This window comes from Arvicola amphibius, chromosome 10, assembly GCF_903992535.2.
Source record: "Arvicola amphibius chromosome 10, mArvAmp1.2, whole genome shotgun sequence".
NCBI lineage: Eukaryota > Metazoa > Chordata > Mammalia > Rodentia > Cricetidae > Arvicola > Arvicola amphibius.
Window position 1 is genome coordinate 93,291,290 of NC_052056.1, and position 20,341 is coordinate 93,311,630.

General features: G+C 47.5%; 1 protein-coding gene across 3 annotated transcripts; it reads left to right on the plus strand.

Annotated features, from left to right (window-relative positions):
• The first annotated feature begins 633 nt into the window (after nucleotides 1-633).
• Tbl2 (transducin beta like 2) lies at nucleotides 634-19,610 on the plus strand. 3 transcript variants are annotated; one of them, XM_038345033.1, is made up of 9 exons: nucleotides 634-1,459; nucleotides 1,984-2,209; nucleotides 3,263-3,364; nucleotides 10,672-10,793; nucleotides 11,414-11,598; nucleotides 13,407-13,558; nucleotides 14,131-14,257; nucleotides 15,501-15,653; nucleotides 16,106-19,610. In XM_038345033.1, the coding sequence occupies exons 5-9, from the start codon at nucleotides 11,438-11,440 to the stop codon at nucleotides 16,566-16,568; spliced, it is 1,056 nt and encodes a 351-aa protein (XP_038200961.1). In that variant the 5' UTR covers nucleotides 634-1,459; nucleotides 1,984-2,209; nucleotides 3,263-3,364; nucleotides 10,672-10,793; nucleotides 11,414-11,437; the 3' UTR covers nucleotides 16,569-19,610. The 3 variants fall into 3 exon arrangements, with proteins under 3 accessions (XP_038200961.1, XP_038200960.1, XP_038200959.1); XM_038345032.1 differs by having other exon boundaries at nucleotides 634-2,209; XM_038345031.1 differs by lacking the exons at nucleotides 634-1,459; nucleotides 1,984-2,209; nucleotides 3,263-3,364 and adding an exon at nucleotides 7,721-7,915.
• Nucleotides 19,611-20,341: the final 731 nt, after the last annotated feature.

Sequence of the window (20,341 nt, forward strand, 5' to 3'; positions counted from 1 at the left end):
TACAGAGAGAGTTCCAGGACAGCCAAGGCTGTTACATAGAGAAATCCAATGAATTTATTAGGGTTTCTTACAGAACATGAGTGACAGTAAAACAGCCACCTGGGAAGATCTGCTCCAGCAGGGATGATAGCTTCCTCCACAGCTGCATAGATGGAGCCCACTCTCCTCCCCTCCCCTCCCCTCCTCTCCTCTCCCCTCCCCTCCCCTCCCCTTCCCTTCTCCCTCCCCCCTCCCCTTTAGAAATGAGTGATGTCCTCAATGGATGTGTGTTGTTGGCATGGCCACAACCAGGTTAAGAACCCCAATGCTAGCCAGAAGGTGGTGGCGCCCACCTTTAATCCCAGCACTCGAGAGGCAGAGCCAGGCAGATCTCTGAGTTTGAGGCCAGCCTGGTCTACAGAGCGAGTTCCAAGACAGCCAGGGCTACGAAGAGAAACCCTGTCTTGAAACTGACAAAACAAAAAGAGTTTAAAGACTCACCTCCGTCCAGCTAGCTCTCTCTCTGCCGCATGCCTGCAGCTAGCTCTCTCTCTGCCGCATGCCTGCAGCTAGCTCTCTCTCTGCCGCATGCCTGCAGCTAGCTCTCTCTCTGCCGCATGCCTGCAGCTAGCTCTCTCTCTGCCGCATGCCTGCAGCTAGCTCTCTCTCTGCCGCATGCCTGCAGCTAGCTCTCTCTCTGCCGCATGCCTGTGTGTGAAGATGAGCTCTCAACTTCCTGTTGCTGCCATGCCTGCCACCTGTGGCCAGGCCTCCCTGCCACAATGAGGAGCCCTTGTTCCCAGTGCTCGGGAGGCAGAGGCAGGCGGATCTCTGTGAGTTTCAGCCTGGTCTACAGAGTGAGTTCCAGGACAACCATAGCTGCTTTATAGAAACCCTCTCTTGAAAGCCAATTTAAAAAAAAAAAAAAAGCATGCACTGCTCTTGAGAATACCCAAGTCTGATTGCAGCACTCACATGGGGAGGCACACACCTGCCTGTAACTCCAGAGGATCTGATGCCCTCTTTTGATCTCTGTAGGCACCAGGATAAACATGGCACGCACACACACACATTTCATATGCTCCATGCAAACCCCAATACTTGTGCTGTGGTGATTTGCATGAGAATGCCCGCCTCCAAAGGCTCATCCGTTTGCAAACTTGGTCCTCAGTTGGTGGAACTGTTTGGGAAGAATTAGGTGTGACCTTACTGGAGGAGGTATGTCACTGGGGGTGGGCTTTGAGAATTAAACAGAGGACCTGCTCTGTTCGGTGTGTTCTCTCTCTGCCTCCTACTGACTGACATATGTGACCTCGCGCTGTTCCTGCCTTCGTTCTGCCATCTAACACTCGGAAACTCCAAGCTCAGTTCAGTGCTTGCGCTTATATGTTGCCTTGGTCCTGGTGTTTTGACACAGCGTTAAGAAAGTAACTAAGACATGCTATGCTCCAATCTGTCTCAGCATCCGCCCCTGAAGAAGGTACAACTGGCACTCTGTGTCCTCAGCCTACCCCATAACCCACCCTACTGTCCTGAAACCTGCTTCATGCCAGCTGTCCTTCTTCACACTGGGGTTGGCTTCAAACTGGGCTATGTATCCGTGATGGTAAGGGATGGCTCTACGAAGCCTTCCTCCTTCCCTTGGTTGGAGAAAGATGGCTCTTAGAGTGTGACCCACCAGGGGCTGTTACTGGGTTCTCTCTCTTGCTTCCTTGTTGACTGAGTTGACTTTGCATCCCTGTGACCACAAGACCTGACAGAGATAGCTTGAGGAAAGACTGGTTTGTGCTCATGGTTTCAGATAATTGCAGTCCGTTGTGGGGAAGGAATGGCTGCAGACATGTAGCTGAGCTTGTTCACATCACGGCTGACCAGGAAGCAGAGAGGCTGGATCCAGAGCCACACTCTAACCATCAAACCTCTACCCATAGCAACCTACTTCCACGAGCCAGGCCCCATCTCTAAATGTTTCTTATAGAGCCATTTAACCTGGTTTCTTTATAGAGCGTTTGTCTCCTAATCTTGAGATGAGACCTACAGGAAGATTAAGTGAAGCAAGAAAGTTTCTGATGCCAGCAAGCCGACTCCACACATTCTGGGGCTCGCTGCCAACTCCGACAAACTAAATCTTAGCTCCTGGGCTGAAGTGATGGAGAAAGAGGACCAGCTCCCATCTCACAAGTTGTATTCTGGCTTTCAGGAGAGTACCAGAGTCTGTGCCCCCACCCATGTATGTGTACACAAAATGAATGTAACTTTTAAGATGTTTCAATATATTAACAAATCCATGTAAAAGGCTTGGTGAATGAAATGTGTGTTCATGTGTGTGTGGTGTATGCACACGTTCATGTGGGTTTGTGCACGCTTGTATGTATGGGTGTATGTAGAGGCAAGACGTTGGTTGGCATCAGGTGTCTTTCTTGGTCAACCTCTATTACTTTCCCAGTGAGTTTTTATTAGTAGCTGTGCTGTGATCCTGGGTTCCAGGATAGGGACTGTCATGTACCCAGGTCTCTCTTTACTACCTGAGGAGAAGGACAGAGGACAGAGTAGAGGCAAGATGTACAGAGCCAGGCTAGATCTTATGTCAGCAGTTTCCGGTCTGGCTCTGGTTGGGAAGCGGCTGCCTGAAAGGGTAGTCTGGTAGTTGCTTAGAGCAAGCTCAATGTGACCCTTAGCAAAAATCCAGTTTATGTTTTGAAATTGGGTTTCTCACTGATTAAAGGTGTGCCACTACCACCCGGCTGAAAATGCTTTGTGAAACTTGAAGCCAGGTGGTATAAGCACTCAGGAGGCTGAGGCAGGCAGACCTCTGTGAGTTGGAGGTCAATCTGGTCTACAGAGTGAGTTCTAGGACAGCCAGGGCTACACAGAGAAACCCTGTCTTGAAAACCTAAAATAAAAAAAATAATAATAATAAATAATAATAATAAAAGCAAAACTTTCAAGCCAGGAGTAGTAATAAATGCTTGTGACCCCAGCACTGGCAAGGCTGAGGCAGGGTGGTCATGAGTTCCAGGCCAGCCTAGACTACCTAGGGAATCCAAAGCAAGTTTTTTCATACTGAGATCCTGTCTCAGAGAATCACACCAAACCAAATATCCTAGTTTGCCTCTCGGAAGCAACTTTGAGGGAGGGGAAAGGGTCTTTTGTGGCTTTTATTTCCATGTCCCAGTCCATCGCTGAGGTGAGCCAAAGCAGGACCTCCTGGGGGTGTGGAGCTGAAGCCGAAGCCACCGAGGGATGCTGCTTACTGCCTTGTTCAGCTACCTTTCTTATACAGCCCAGACCCACGCGCGCACTTAGGATGGGAGCCACCCACAGTGCCACTCCACCGGGGAGTCTGATGGAGTCATTCCTCAACTGAGAATCATCCTCTTCCCAGGTGACTCGGGTTTCTGTCAAGTCGACAAAAGTCAACTAGCATAACAAACAGAAACCCAGACAGCTTTCTCTGTAGATGGTGGAGAGGCCAGCACTCCCCACCCCACCTTCCTGAACTGAATTGATGCCAGTGCCCAGAAAAGGGCAAAAGGGAAGGAAATGAGCCCTCTCCCTTTGCTCTCTGACTGAATGAAGTTCCTCACCAAAGATAGCCAGTGTGTCTGTCTGTCTACATCTCTCTGCTTCTGTCTTTGCCTGTGCCCTTAAAGGATCCTTGTAACTACAGCTCAGCTGGAACTGTGAGGCCAGGCACATTAGTGGGGGGCTGGCTGGAGCTTATAGACTTGCTGTTGCCTTTTGGACCAGGCAGCCCACAGGCCATGCCAGTTCTAGAAACATTTTTTTTAAACCAATGAAGCAGGTCTAATCCAAATGCTATCTTTCAGGATATGTCTGGGTTTTTTTTTTTTTTGTTTGTTTGTTTGTTTGTTCGTTTTTGGTGAAATCTGTGATTATATCAATGCCAAGTTCCTGGGTATATCTGACTCTGCTTTTGTGAGCTTCTGAAGGAAATGCCCATAGGGCTGCACTGTCCATTGTTCTCGAGAGACTACCTTTTTTTTTTTTTTTAATAATTTTTATTTTTTTGGTTTTTCGAGACAGGGTTTCTCTGTGGCTTTGGAGCCTGTCCTGGAACTAGCTCTTGTAGACCAGGCTGGTCTCGAACTCACAGAGATCCGCCTGGAGAGGCTACCTTTTTAAAAAGATACACTTTATTTATTATGGCTAGTGTTCTGGCTGCATGTTTGCCTGCCAGAAGAGCACATCAGATCTCATTACAGATGGCTGTGAGCCACCATGTGGTTGCTGGAAATTGAACTCAGGACCTCTGGAAGAGCAGTCAGGGCTCTTAACCTCTGAGCCATGTCTCCAGTCTGGAAGCTCCTTTTTACAAATTACATTTACTCATTTGTGTGTTGAGGGGGTGGTGCATGCATACCACAGTGCTTGGGTGAGGTCCGAGGACAGCTTATGGGAGTTCTCTCCTTCAGTCATCTTGGCCCCAGGACTCAAACTCAGGGTGTTAAGCATGGTGCGAGTGTTTTTATCTACTGAGCCATCTTGGATGGCCTTGAACTCTGGAGCCTCCTGCCTCTACCTCCTTAATGCTGAGATTATAGGTTGGTGCCATTATGCCTGGAAGTTTATTTTTCTTTCAGTGCCTTGTAAATCTGTAATTATTTTCCAATTCAATTTAGAACAATGTGCTTAATAGTGCATGCCTGTGTTCACGGAGCTTGGGAGGCTGAAGCAGAATGATTGCTTCTTTAAGGCCAGCCTGACCCACAAAGTGAGTTCCAGTCCAGCTAGGGTTACATGGTGACCTTGTCTCAACCCCTTCACACACACACACACACACACACACACACACACACACACACAAAACCCTCCTGCAATCCCAGTACTCAGAAGGTTGAGGGAGGGTTGCCTCAAGTTTAAGTGTTACAATATTGAAACCCTATTTTAGGAAACAACAAAAATCTTTTCGGGCTGAGATAAAACTTTAGTGGGTAAAGCATTTGCTTTGTATGGGGATTGGAGTTGGGCTGTCAGAAACCAACTTCAACACAGTATGGGTGTGTCATGTCAGCCTGCTTGTGATCACAGCACATGGGAGGGAGAGACAGACAATCCTTGGAGAAAATTGGTTTAGCCAGAATAGCAGAAATTGTACTACAGATTTACCCTGCTCCCGCACTCGGTATATAAGGTGGAGACCAATCGTGGAAACCAACTACTTCAACATCTGGCCTTCACACACATGCACACACATAGCCAGGTGGTGGTGGCGCAAATCTTTAATCCTGGCACTCGGAAGGCAGAGGCAGGCTGATTTCTGTGAGTTCGAGGCCAGTCTGTTCTAGGACAAGAACAAGTTCTAGGACAGGTTCCAAAGCTTCACAGAGAAACCCTGTCTCAAAAAACCAAACCAAACAATGAATGCACACACATTTAAACACATCTGTCACACTCATGTGTCATATACACGTACATAGGCCAAAAAAAAAAAAAACCCAAAAAACAAAAAACAAAAAAACCCTTTTTTTTGAGACAAGTTTCACTATGTAGCTTTCTCTGGCCTGGAGCTCACTGAATAGACCAGGCTGGCCTTGAACTCAAGAGAAATCCACCTGTCTCTGTTTACAAGTGCCGGGATTAAAGGAATATGCCACCATGATTGGCACAAAAAAAAGAAAGGGAGAAAAGAAACCCTTCCAGGGACTAGATAGCAACTTCAGTTGTAGAGCTGCCTAGCATAGTGAACGTCCTAGGTTTGATCTCTAGCATGGCCAAATAATATTAATAATTTAGCCAGGCAGTGGTGGTGCATGCCTTTAATCCAGTTGAGCTCTGTGAATTTGAGGCCAACCTAGTCTGTAAAGCAAGTTTCAGGACAGCTAGAGCTGTTACACACAGAAACCCTGTCTCAGAAAAAAAAAACCAATAATAATAATAATAATAATAATAAAAAAATTAGTTTCTTCTTTTCAACTTTGCAGGCTACCCCCAAATCCAGGCATTTATCACCTCCCTGGAGGATTTTTTTTAAAAATATTTATTATGTATATAACATTCTGTCTGTGTGTATGTCTGCAGGCCAGAAGAGGGCACCAGACCTCATTACAGATGGTTGTGAGCCACCATGTGGTTGCTGGGAATTGAACTCAGGACCTTTGGAAGAGCAGGCAGTGCTCTTAACCACTGAGCCATATCTTGAGCCCCTCCCTGGAGGATTTTTGCAAGGACTTCCAGTTAGCCTTTTTTTCTTAGCCCAAGATGCCCTGGAACTTGCTATGTGGTCTAAGAAGACCCTGAATTTCTTATCTTCCTGCCTCCAGCAAGTGTGGAATTACAGGTTTATAGGGTGCTGAAGAACTAGGCTTCCTGCAAGTTTGGGAAACAGCTTGCCAACGGAGTTACATGCCCAGCCCCAATATATGTTTTGGTTTTGTTGTTCTCTTTTTGGTAAGGATCGAACTCACGGCCTGTACAAACTAGGCAAGTGCTCTATCATTAAGCTTATCACCCTGTCTTGCTTTCTTAACTTCAGTATTAGTGCAAAATACTCCATGCATGGATTTTGCTCGTTGCCTTCCTATTATAACCAGCATGCTGGAATGAAGTCAGACTCAAGGGTCTCCAGATCTTTCCGACCTTACTAGCCGTTTCGTTTTCTAACGTTCTGGCCTTTGCCTCTCCACAACACCCTCGCTGTTCAGGTCTTTGCGGGGCTGTCCCACACCAACGGTAGGGGCATTTCTCTTCCCCAGCAGCAGCACAGGTAAAGTAGGAATAAGAACCTCTGCTCTGTTCCTTGGAAGGATCCAGTGGCAATGCTTTTAATATACTTTTAATAAACGATCAAGAGGTGAGAGCATGAACGACGGAGTCTGGAGCCCGAACACACCTGGGAAACACAGCTTCCATCAAATCAGTTCTTAATCGTCACGCCCCGCCCCTCAAAAACAGTCCAATATCGATAAACTGAAAAAAGAAAAAACCCAGTCCAATAGCCAGACCTCGTCATGTCAATCTCTAAGCCACGCCCCTCAGAACACTTAGCCGGAAGACCCTGCCCCTCCAGAGGCTCCAACTCCAGGCCCCACCCTTCGGAGCACGTGAAGCAGGTCACTCAAACCGGCGAGGTCCCGCCCCCCGGACATACCAGCAGCTAAGCCCCGCCCCGCAATGAGAACCAACGGTCCGGTCGTACACACCGTTATACTCAAACCAATTCTTATTCCCCAAAGCACTAAAACGGTCAAGACAGGCTCCTTAAGACGCTTCAAAGGCTAAACTCCGCCCTACAGTGTGTGCACTCAGGCCCGGTGCGTCGGGAGCGCGCCAACGGAAAGGCCCCGCCTCTGGGGAAACTCAAACGACCAGGCTCCGCCCCACAATACACTAACGGCCGGTCCAGCCCCTCGAGCCGCGCAGGCGGCCGGGCTCCGCCCTGCAGAGCGCTCCAACCGCCCGGCCCCGCCCACGGAACCAAGCTCCGCCCTGCAGGGCGCGCCAACCGCCCGGCCCCGCCCACGGAACCAAGCTCCGCCCTGCAGGGCGCTCCAACCGCCCGGCCCCGCCCACGGAACCGGGTAACGACCGGGCCCCGCCCTTGAGGCGCTCAGGCGACCAAGCTCCGCCCTGCAGAGCGCGCCAACCTCCAGGTCCCTTCTCATAGGACCCTGTGACGGCTAGGCCCCGCCTCCCGTGGCTCGCTTAGGGCCAGGCCACGCCCCCAAAGCGCAATCCCGGCCGGTCCCGCCCCTCGAGGCGCGCCAACTGTCCTCCCCCGCCCCTCGTGCGCCGAGACGTGAGGACGCCGGCGTGGTAGGCTGAGGTGGCAGTAGTCCTGCGGCCATGGAGCTGCCGCAGATGCCGGAGCTTATGGGGCTATCCCTGCTGGTGGGGCTGCTGGCCCTGGTGGCCACGGCGGCGGTGGCCCGGGGCTGGCTGCGGACCGAGGAGGACAAGGCCAGCCCTCCCGTCCGTAAGTAGACTGGACCGGGTAGCGGGAGCTCTGTGGGGACTTTGCCGCGTGGTCCGACCTCAGTTTCCCCGGTCGTGAGGTGAACCGCCCGTGCAAATAATCGGGTTGCACGTTCGAGGTTGGTTAAACCTCAGGGGCAGGAGCCGGGCGGCGGTGGCGCACGCCTTTAATCCCAGCACTCGGGAGGCAGAGGCAGGCGGATCTCTGTGAGTTCGAGACCAGCCTGGTCTACAAGAGCTAGTTCCAGGACAGGCTCCAAAACTACAGAGAAACCCTGTCTCGAAAAACCAAAAAAAAAAAAAAAAAAAAAAAAAAAAAAAAAAAAAAAAAAAAAACCTCAGGGGCAGGACTCTCTGGACCCCTAGATTGTAGGTGACTTTTTCTGGGATACCCCTCCGCCACACACCTTCCCCGTCCCCGGGTCGGTTCCGAAGACGCAGTTAACTCCCGAAGTTTGCTGTGTGTTCACTTTCTTGGAAAATGGGGGTCATTTGGAAATCGCTATGGCCAACTCTGCCTGGCGGGAGCGTTCACGGAGCTCCTATTGCCTATTGATGAGCTTCGGGGTCTTTTGAATTCCTTTAGTAAATGAGAAGCATGTAAAAGCGCACGTCTACACTGTGGCTCTGAAAATGCAGGCGAATTATACAGGGTGTTAAATTCACAGAAGAGTCCATACTAGAAAGGGAACGAGAACGGGGATATGAACGGTTCTGCTTTATTTTATTTATTTATTTTATTGTTTGAGGGGATGAAAGTCGAGGATCCTGGAGCTCATTGAGGGTAGGGAGCCCATTGCGGTGGGTTTGTTTGTTTCTTTTGAGACAGATGTTCACTATAGTCCAGCCTGGCTTTGAATTCTGGGATACTGCTGCCTCCATCTCAAGAGCAATGGGATGTACAGGTCTGTGCCCCCTATTCCTAGCTTTGTTGGTTTCTGGGTATGTGAAAGCCCAGGTCTCATGCAAGTTGCTGTACCCCTGAGCTACACCCGCCCCAGTGTAAACTTTTGCTAGGGAGGCCAGAGAAGAAAGTTCTGCCAGTGCCCAAACTCAAGAAGGTGAAATCCAAAACTGTGGTCATGGCTCGTCCTTTGGCCTAGGATCCTCCCCAGTAAGGGGCCAGCAGCAGAGCTCAGTGACAGAGGTCTTCCCTGTGGTACTAAGGCCCTGAGTTTTATCCCAGAACTGAAAGAATAAAAGAAGAGCATCTGGTGTGGCTCCAAAGGTCAGCGTGGATAACTTAGAGGCAGATTGTATGTAGCAAGTCCAATAGGTTGTGTTCTTGTAAGAATTAGGGAGCATCTACTGACACCCAGCACGTCAGTTTTATGTGTCACCCGGTTCTCCAAGCTTGTTGTGTGTTCCCGTGCAGATGTGGAAATTGGACGACAGCTTTCAGGAGTTAGTTACCTTCTACCATGTAGATTTGCACTGAGGTGGTTAAGGTTATTGACTGAACCACCTCTCCAGCCCAGCTCTGCCTTGAACTTTGTTTCAGTCAGATAAACTGATGGTTGATTTAATTATAGGGTAACACTATGTAGCCCAGGCTAGTCTGCAGTCCTTGGAATCCTCCTGCCTCACACATGAGTACTGGGATTACTAGTGTATGACACTGTAAGTAGCTTCTCAAGTTTCTCATCAATGTAGGAGTGCTTTGGGCTTGTATCTTGGTTATACTGTCTCATTCAATTCTCAACCTTTGCTTTGTTTGTTTTGTTTTTTGACAAAGGGAGTCCAGGTTGACTTTGAACTCCTAATCTTCCTGCCTCCACCTTCTGATTGCTAGAATTACAGACATACACCCCCAAGCCTGGTTTCAATATCTTTTTAAGGAAACCAAGACTTGAAGCAGTTAAATAACTTACCCAAGACCAGGTCCTTCAGGTTCCCTTGTTTGTAGTATTTCCTATGTTGGGATGCATGGCTAGAATCCACCCAGCTGTGTCAGCTCAGAGAGGTGCTGTACAGATTGAGCAAGCAGCCTCTGCAAGATCACTCTGAGGGCTTTGGATATAGAATATGAACCCTTATCATGCATGGGACTGTAGTTTCAGTCCTCAATGTGAAAAAAAGATCACTCAGTGATAAAGACTGAATCCAACTCAAATCTGATTTCTAAATCTTTTTTTCAAAAAAAGCTTAAACATTTTTAAAAATTATGTGTATATGTCTTTGGATTGCCCATGTTTGTGCAGGTGTCCTTAGAGACCAAAGGTGCCACATCCTCTGGAATGAGAGTTCTAGTTGGTTGTGAGCCACCTGATGTGAGCACCAGGAGCCACACTGGTTCTCTGAAAGAGCAATATATGCTTTTAACCACCAAGGCATCTCTCCAGCCCCATTTGTTGTTTGCTTGAACTTGAGGCTTTGCATATGATTGGAAAGCCCTCTACCATTAAGTTATATCCCTAGCCCCTCACCCCCCTTTTTAATGAACATGGGTGTGACGGTGGATGTACATGTTGTGAACGTGGAGATAGAGAACAGCCTTGTGTATCATTAGGAACACTGATTGCGACAGGGTCTCATATTGACTTGGAGCTCATAAGTAGGTCCGGCTGGTTTACCAGAGACTCCCAGTACAAATATATGCCACCATAATTGGCGCTTTTTTTTTTTTTTTTGCGCATATTACTTTCTCTCCTCAAGGACAAAGTCCTATGTCTTGGTGCTCTAGCCTAGGTAGTCCTAGGTACTCAGTAGATACTTATGCGTGAGCGCATGGGTAAATGACAGGACCCCTCCTTCTAGGCCAAAAAGCAAACGAATCCAAGAAGTCAGGATCCAAGAAGCAGAAACAGAATCAGCGGGTTCGCAAGGAGAAGCCTCAACAACATACCTTCACCCACCGCCTTCTGGCTGCAGCATTAAAGGTACTTGGTACTCCTGGGCACTGAACACATGCAGTATATACACATGAAGACCCACACCCCAGACTTTGTCCTTTGTACTAAACTGCATATTACATACACTTCTAACTCTTACCAAGAGAGTAGGCTTACCCCGTTCTGGCCCTCGGCTTTTTACCTCCCTTGTAGTACTGAGGAATGAATCCAGGGCTTTGTGCATGTTAAACCACTCTCTACCACCGAGTTACACCTCTAGTCCTTTATTGACAGAGTCTACGTAAGTGCTCTGCTGCTGAGCATCTTACTGGGGGATTCTAGGCAGCCACTCTACTGCTGAGCTTCATTCCTAGCCCACTCTACTTTCTGTTTATGTTTTTCTACTTTGAAATTTGAGATCGTTTCACCAAATTGCTTGGACTGGCTTCAGACTTTCTCTGTAACCCAGGCAGACCTTGAACTTGAGATCCTACTGCATCAGCCTTCCAAGTAGCTGGGATTATAGAACTGAACTACCTATCTTATCCTGTTCTCTCCTCAGCTTCTTGGTCATTCAGGCACCTGGGCCACAGAGTTGCAGCTCTAGGTTCAGCCTCCCAATCCACTGGAGAGTGTCTCATTTATACTTCCTATATTCTTTTCTCTAGAGCCATAGTGGGAATATATCTTGCATGGACTTCAGTAGCAATGGCAAGTATCTGGCCACCTGTGCGGATGACCGCACTGTCCGAATCTGGAGCACCAAAGATTTCCTTCAGCGGGAACACCGCAGCATGAGAGCCAATGTAGAGCTGGACCATGCCACCTTGGTGCGCTTCAGCCCAGACTGCAGGTGGGACAGGGCAGAGCCTCAGGCTTGCCTGCAAAAGCCCAGCTCCTGGCTTTGGCCTTCCCAAGTCCAGTTGGGGGTTAGTGAGAAGGGACCAAGAGTCTACCTTGGGATGACATAAAGAGAGCATTCATACAGTATGGGCACCTCCTCTGACCCCTCGGAGGTTCTGCTCTACAAGAAGCAGAAAAAGGATGATCAATCCTACAGTGGATGTTCCAAAATCTAGCTTTGCCATGAATTTTGGAAGCTCTTATGACTTCTAGGCTCTAGAAATGAAAGGAACCAAAGCTATGAGGATCTTTCTTTTCTTTTGTAGTGTAGGGACTGAACTCCAGGAATCACATAAGCTGGCAATGCCTTACCACTGAACTACACCCTCAGCCTTTCTTGCTTTGGGTTTTAGTTTGTTGGTTGTTTTGAGATAGGACATAGGGACTTGCTATGTTGTTCTCACTGTGTAAAGCAGCTTGTCCTTGACCTTGTGATCTTTCTGCCTCAGTCTCCCCAGTGCTGGGATTCAGTGTGGCCTTGTGTGCCTTTGTTCAGGGAAATACAAGCAAATGTTTACCGTAGAGAGGGCATCAACAACAGACCAAAAGGTGATTGCACCATGTGTACGTTGGTGAATCAGTGAGGTTATTGGGGTTGCTTATAGGAGTATAGGATGTTTAAAAGAACATAAACAGGCCTGGCGGTGGTGGTACCCACCTTTAACCCCAGCACTTGGGAGATAGAAGCAGGTGGATCTCTGAGTTTGAGGCTAACCTGGTCTACAGAGCAAGTTCCAGGATAGCCAAGGCTACACAGAGAAGCCCTATCTCAAAAAACAAACAAAAACATGGACAACTCTTTGGGAGCCAAATCATAAAAAGCCCACCCCTGCGTAGGTAATGACTCACAAAAGCTGTATTCTTGTAGCTGTGTATTGGACTTTAAGGCAGCTCAAACAGACAGTCTTCTCTTCCCAGCACTTGTTTGCTATTTCTGTAACCTTGAAGAGGGGCCTTATGAGTCTTGTGACTTTCAGGGCTTCCTGCTCCTTAAGTCTCAAAGCTCCCATCTACGAAGGGTATTATTGTTTTATGTTTTTTTTTTTTTTTAATATTTATTTATTTATTATGTATACAACATTCTGTCTGTGTGTATGCCTGCAGGCCAGAAGAGGGCACCAGACCTCATTACATGTGGTTGCTGGGAATTGAACTCAGGACCTTTGGAAGAGCAGGCAATGCTCTTAACGTCTGAGCCATCTCTCCAGCCCTTTCTTTATGTTTTAGTGCTAAGGAACAAACCCAATGCCTACCACTGAGATATATCTCTGAATTTTTCTGTTTTGCTCTTTGTGTGTGTAGGCCAGCCGACAGCAAAAGTTGGGGTTTTGCTTTTTTTTTTTCCTACTGTATGGGTTCCTGTGTATTGATCTCAAGTCACATTAGTTTTGTAAGCAACCTGCTGAACAATCTCATTGGCACTCCAAATAGCTTTTATGAGATTTTGAGGGACTGGAGTTAAGTTCAGGGGTTAAAAGCGCTGGCTGCTCTTACATAGGATGCGAATTCAATTTCCAGCACCCACATGTCAGCTCACAGTTGTCTGTAACTCCAGTCTGAGGGGAGCCAGTGTCCTCTTCTGGCTTCTAAGGGCACCAGGCATGTGGTATATAAACATTAAGAAAAATTTTAAAGTAAAAAAAAAATTGAACCAGGGAATATAAAATAGGGCGAGAGGGACAATCTTGATCCCCCTCCCCATCTAGAACATGTAGACCTCTTTACAGGTGAGGAAATGACCTCTTTTTTGTTCTCTAGAGCCTTCATTGTTTGGTTGGCCAATGGGGACACCCTCCGTGTCTTTAAGATGACGAAACGAGAAGATGGGAGCTTTACCTTCACAGCCACCCCAGAGGACTTCCCTAAAAAGCACAAGGCGCCTATTGTCAACATTGGCATTGCTGACACAGGTAGGGAAGTCAGTAGATGGAGCTAACTTACGCATGAGAAAGTGCCCGAGTCATAACTTGCTCTTTGTTTTGTTTTGTTTAAGATTTATTTATTTTTACTTTATGTATTAGGTGTTTTACCTGAATGTTGTCTGTGCACCACTTGCATGCAGTGCTCACAGAGGCCAGAAGAGGGCATGGTGTTCTCTGGGACTAGAGTTACAGCCAAGTGTGAGCTGCCATATGAGTGCTGGGGATTAAACACACATCCTCTGGAAGAGCAGCCAGTGTTCTTAACTGCAGAGTCATCAACACGTGGGAGTTGAACTTAGTTCATCAGGCTTGGTGACAAGTACTTCCACTCACTAGACCAATTTGCCAGCTTTCTAAGTTGTATTTGTTGAATGAGTTGATACTGCCTGAGTTTTGCCTGGTGTCCTTGTGACCATGGAAGTCTGGCCCTTTGCTTCTCTAGAATCCACAAGCTAAACAGTAAGAGCCATGCTTCTTGGAGCAGTGCCTCATTGTTTCCTTGGGAGGTAACCGTCCTTTTTGTCATTGCCCCAGCCTCACAACTTTCCTCTCCTCGTCAGGGAAGTTCATCATGACAGCCTCCAGTGATACGACCGTCCTCATCTGGAATCTGAAAGGTCAGGTGCTGTCCACAATCAACACCAACCAGATGAACAACACTCATGCTGTTATCTCCCCATGTAGCAGGTAAGGAGGAAGAGACTAGCTACAGAGCAGAGGCAGTTTTGAGGAGTGGGTAGGGGACTTCTGGATATCATTCCAAACAGTGGAAGGATTTCCCACACGGTCCCATAGTCCTTAGTGTCTGTTTCTTCGCTTATGGTGTGTTTTTTTGCAGTACTAACAAGAGTACATGTTAGGCAAATACTCAACCACTATACAACGTCAGAAGTCCCTCCCTCACCTATGGGCTTCATTTTACTTGTTTTGTTTTTGAGCCTGGGGCTCTCTATATATCCCTGGCTAGCCTGAAACTCATTATGTAGATCAGCTGGCCTGAAACCCAATAATATCAGCCTACCTCTGCTTCCAGAGAGCTTGGATTAAAAGTGTGTGCCACCATGCCAGGCCTTTTTTAAATCTTTGTTTGGTTTTTGAGACAGGGTCCTTTTATGTATTTATTCCTGGCTGTCCTGGAACTGTATAGATCATGCTGGCCTTACACTCACGGAGAGATCCACCTGCTTCTATCTCCCAAGTGCTGGGATTAAAGGTGTGCACAGCCACCACCCAGAGTTTTACTTTGTTTGTTTTCTCTTAGAGTTTTGTTGTAGAGTCGTGGCTGGCCTAGAACTAGCTATGTAGACCAGGTTGGCTTTGAACTTGTGATAGATACTCTTGCTTCTGACTGCTTAGTACTGGGATTATAGACATGTACCATACTACCTGGTTCTCTTTGGTTTTTTTCTTTTTTGTTTATGGTTGTTTGGTTTTATTTGTTCTGAGACAGGCTTTCTGTGAGTAGCCTTCAACAGCCTGGAACTCACTCTATAAACCAGGGTAGTCCCAAACTCATAAAAGATCCACCTGTTCTTGTCTTTTGAGCATTGGAATTTTAAAAATGCACTATACCTGGTGTTATTATATTAATTTTAATGTTAGTTTGAGATAAGATTCTGCTAAGTTATCCATACTGCCTTCCTGTTTACTCTGTTAGACCAGGAAGGCCTTAAACTTGATCCTTCTACCTCAGCTTCCAGACTAACTGGGATTGAAGGGGTATACCTCCATGCCTGACATTGAAACACTTTAAAAAGATTCCTTAGGCTGGAGCTGGAGCTGTAGATCTCTTGCCTTGTATTTATGAGACCCTATATCCATGCTTAGCATCATCGAAAGGTACTGTTTCTCAGGAAAGAGAGCTGTCTAAGATTTGTTAGAAAAAAGGTACTTTAACATTTGAGTTTTAAGTGTGTGGGTTATGTGACAGGTTTGTGGGTTCGTGTGGCTTCACCCCAGATGTCAAGGTCTGGGAGGTCTGCTTTGGGAAGAAAGGGGAGTTCCAGGAGGTGCTGCGAGCCTTTGAACTGAAGGGCCACTCTGCATCCGTTCATTCTTTCGCTTTCTCCAGCGACTCTCGGAGGTGAGTGCATCAGTGCCTTTTTTTCCCTTTGTTCTTCTAGTTGTTTGGTCTTATTTAGTGCAGATAGCCAAGGCTGGCCTTGGAGTCCTGATCCACCTGCCTCTCAAATTTTAAGTATCGAGACATAGGTGTGTATATTACCTTGCCTGGCAATTTCTTATTGTTTTGTCCTGTTTGTATTTTTTGAGACACAGTCTTACCTTGGTAGCCCAGGCTGGCCTTGAACTCAGATTGATCCTCCTGCCTTGCCTCAGCCCCCAGTGCTGGGGTTACAGGTGCGAACAGGCAAGCTAGGCTGAGCAGTGGACCTGGGCTGCAGGTCTGAAAAGGGTGGAGGACTTAATTCTCGGCAGAATGTAGACTTGGCTTCCTAGTTGCAGCCTCTTGGGCTGCTCCAGCGCCTTTCCAAGCTGGGGTTGTTGAGGCTCTAGCTGTGATTTCCCACATTGCAGGATGGCCTCTGTCTCCAAGGATGGCACATGGAAGCTGTGGGACACAGATGTGGAATACAAGAAGCAGCAGGACCCCTACTTGCTAAGGACAGGCCGCTTTGAAGAGGCGTGTACCATGCCTTGCCGCCTGGCGCTCTCCCCTGACACCCATGTCCTGGCCTTGGCCTCTGGCACCAGTATTCATCTCTTCAACACGAGGCGTGGGGAGAAGGAGGAGTGCTTCGAGAATGTCCACGGGGAATGTATTGCTGACTTGACTTTTGACATCACTGGCCGCTTCCTGGCCTCCTGTGGGGACCGTGCAGTGCGGCTCTTCCACAACACCCCTGGCCACCGGGCTGTGGTGGAGGAGATGCAGGGCCTCCTGAAGCGGGCATCCAGTGAGAGCACCCGCCAGAGGCTGCAGCAACAGCTGACCCAGGCTCAGGAGGCCCTAAAGAGCCTGGGTGCCCTGAAGAAGTGACTCTGGCTCTGGATTGGTCTGGCTGCCTGCCACAATGGTTGCTACTCTATTCCCAGCTGTCCCTGGGGTAGAGACCTGGAGGAACCTCCCAATTTTCTTCCTGTTGGCCTCCACTTTTTCCCATTGAAGCTATTCTTGCATACTTGGATCTCTCTCTCTCTCTCTTCTTGTTTGACTCCTCCCATACTGAAAGGTGCTGTTTTCTCACAAGTCCAAGGGTGGAGTCTATCTTCACCCAGCACTGAGAAGAGGGGTAGAAAGAAGAGAGACAGAGAGAGCAAAGCCTTTGACTGTGTGGCAAAAGACTCTGACACCCAAAGAAGTTTGTGAGTGAGTGTCAAAGTAAACCTGAGGGACACCAGAGAGTAAGGTACAGAATGTGTTTTATAATGCTGCAAGGTGAGTCTCCACTGGACCAGGCTCCTGTTACCAGCAAGAAATAATTAAGGGATGGTCTTTGTGTTGGTCTATAAACTAGGTATTCAACAGGCAAAGGCAGGAGGATCAGGGGTTCAAGTCCTGCTTGGACTACATAGTGAATTCCAGGATTTCCTGCGCTCCATATGGAGAAAGACCTTGACTAGAGATTTTTTTGCTCCAGGCTTCAGTTTTCTTATTTGTAAAATGGGGAACGATGCTCTCTGTGGCCTTCTTGAAAAGATGTTGTAAGTCTAAGAGCATTCCAAAGCTTCCACACATGTAGCATAACAGTGCTGTCCAACATTAACTGTCAGGTCAACTTTGGACTCAAACTGTGGTCTGCAACCCAATCAGAAAGAAACACAGTCCTTGGGAGGGCCAACCTTCTGAAACTAGGCTTGCTCATTCATCTTGGATGCATATGGTGGTTTGGTTCATGTGCCTTGAGAAGTAATGCGATCTTAGCATGGCAACTCCTCTATTGGAGACCTCTTGGGCTCATCACTTTGGTGTCTGCTTCATGGGAACAGCTAGTGATGCTGGCTAACACAGACAAGACTGGGCCTGCTGCCAAAGATAAAAGTTAGTGGGAAGAACCTAAAGGTTAGTGTCTGTGAATTGCTGTTTGTTCACTCACAGCTGCAGGGGATGTAGGCATGGGGCTTGACCGTAATGAATTTAGGACTAATGGGGATGAAACGTAATATAGCCAATGAGAGATTGGTCTCAGACATATGAATTTGAATACTGCTTGGATCCAAGAAGTGTGGAAAATGTCAGGGATCTAGGAAGGCTTGACTCTAGCAAAAAGTATTCATCCCATTTAGTTTTGATCTTTTGCTTAAAAGTAGGTCCTCTTCCAACCATCCTCAATGCTACAGAATGTTGGAATAAGGCACAACCCTGAAGTTGACCTTGATGGCTCCCTTGTCGCCACCCTCTCCTTCCATCACCACTGCTACATCCAGATGCCCTGCAGCATCTGCTGTCTTCCCATCTCTTCTGTTACTATCCTGGTCTTAGACACTGTAATGTACTATATGTATAGTACTTCTCTTTCCAACCACATTACTTCGTCACTTTTCTACATAGTTTAGCCAGCTTTTGGAAAATATAAAACAGGTTGTGCCATTCCCCAGTTAAAAATCCTTCAGAGGCTTCTCTCTATTCTTAGACTAAAAACCCTGAACACTCTCTGTGCCCTGCATAATGCAGTGAAGTTTAGCTCCTCCTGTGGTCTTCCTTTGCGAAGGTCGCGTCCACCCCATTCTTCCTGTTTCTTTACTAACCCAAGCAGTTCACAGGCTCCAGGTATGGGCTGGTCCCTCTTGTTTGTTGCAAGCATTTTTCCTTTCTGTTGGCAGACTTGTCAATGTGATTCAGTCCTTGGTAACTTTGATTTCAAACAGTTGCCTCCTCAAACACTCCATCCGAAGTAGCCCTTTCCACCAATCCCATCCTGTTGTTTACATTGGTGCTTTTCTTTCTTTTGTATGAATTGATGATTTCTAAAGCCATCTTGTTTGATGTGTATTTGCTCCAGTGCCGTGACAAGGGCAGTCGTGTGTGTAGCAAAGGTAGGAATTAGGTGGGTTGCCTGGTTGTGAGATGGGAGGAAATGGTAGAGACTGCAGTGAGCTGGTAGACATGTGCCCTGGATGCACAGTGGTTGGTAGCTGCTACGTATTGTTTAATAATTCCCCCCAAGTTGCCAGTTTGAGAGAAGTTAGATGTTAGCATCTTACTCTGAAACGAGGCACCATTGTGAATTGCACCCAACACTGATGATATAGGAAGAATCAGCTCACCAGTCTCATTGGCACTTAAGGATTGTTCCTTGCTTTTCATTTTGCAGGCCTGGGCATGGAACCCAGAGCCTCCTGCAGGGAAGACAATCGTTTTGCTGCTGAATCATGCCTCAGCCCTCACTAGGAGAGGCTAGACAGTGGCTGTCCTGCGCAGCCGCAGCCACAGCCCCTCACTGGGAGATTCTAGGCAAAGGTTCTCCTTAGCCACAGCTGCAGCTCCTCACTGGGCAAATGTTCTGCTACTGAGCCTCCAGCACTAGTTTGTGAATTGCTGAAGAATGCATTGAAACATGAGCTTCACAAAGACAGGACCCTTGTTTGTCTGCTTTGTTCTGGGTCCCAAGTCAAGAAGCTGGGACAGTGTAAGCGCTCAATAAATAGAACTCAGACTAGAAGTAATTGACAGAAAAATTGATGTTCTTTTTTCTGCACTCCATCCACTCTCCACTGTGGATTCGGGTTTCTGATGAGATCAGCCATATTGAGGCCTGTATGGTCGGTCACACCCAGGTTTGGGTTTCTGAGCACACAGCTCTGCCTCATGCTGCATGTGCATGTGGGGTCTGGTAGATGTCTCTTTGGCTGTCAGAAGCAGTATAAAAGGCTTTCACTTGCTTTTGAATGTCTGTTTTGAGATGTAACTGGTGTCATGACTGCGGAGGGAAGGTAGGGAAACCAAGAATGCTGAGCCACTGAAGTCTGTTCCAGAATCAGCCAAGTCAGTGACGTGTGACCTGGTCTGGGGTGATCACAGAGGCTGCCTGAGTTTGTCTCCTCATCTGTAAAACGGGAATAAATGCTGTCCTGTCTACCATGCTGTGTTGATTCTTTGTGTGTGTGTACACATGTGCTTGTGTATTACACTGGGGATCAGATGTGGTTTTTCTCCAACCCGTTTTTGTGTGTGTGTTTGTTTGAGACAGGGTCTCACTTTGTAACCTTGGTTGTCTTGGAATTCATAGAAATCCACCTACCTCTGCTTCCTGAGTACTGGAATTCAAGGCATGTACAACCATATAAAGCTCTTTTTAACCTTTACTTTGAGCTAGTATCTCACTAAATTGCCTTTGAACTTGAGATATTTTAGCTTGATCCTCTGAGCAGCAGGGCTGATACTGACAGGCCTACGTCTTCATGCCTGGAGCTGAGACTTTCTGACTAGTGAGCATTACAGAAGGTCACTACACAGACTGCCCAGGGGTAGAACAGAAGTGTCTGGCTCTTAACGGAGGGTGCCAAGTTATGATCCTCAAGAGTGGAGGCAACATTGATATACTGATTTTTCACAGGGTGTGGTGGTGCATGCTTGTAACCTAGTATTTGGCAGGTTGTAGTTAAAGTATCATGAATTTGTCCTGTGCTACATAGACTGTCTAAAAATTTAATACTATTTCTGAAGGTTTTTAGTCTTTCAAAACAAAAGGGTAGGGGGAGCTGAACGTGGTGGTACTTACCTAATAACCCCATCACTCAGGAAGCTGAGGCAAGAGGATAGCAAGTTTGAGAGCAGAGAGATGGTTCAGTGGATAACGGATCTTGCTACAC

What these genes read in the sequence shown, in the direction of transcription:
- Tbl2 (XM_038345031.1), top strand. Translation starts at nt 7,786, where the DNA reads ATGGAGCTGCCGCAGATGCCGGAGCTTATGGGGCTATCCCTGCTGGTG. An exon ending in CAAGGCCAGCCCTCCCGTCC is followed by an intron (nt 7,916 to 10,671) that starts GTAAGTAGACTG and finishes CCCTCCTTCTAG; the next exon opens with GCCAAAAAGCAAACGAATCC. An exon ending in TTCTCCAGCGACTCTCGGAG is followed by an intron (nt 15,654 to 16,105) that starts GTGAGTGCATCA and finishes CCCACATTGCAG; the next exon opens with GATGGCCTCTGTCTCCAAGG.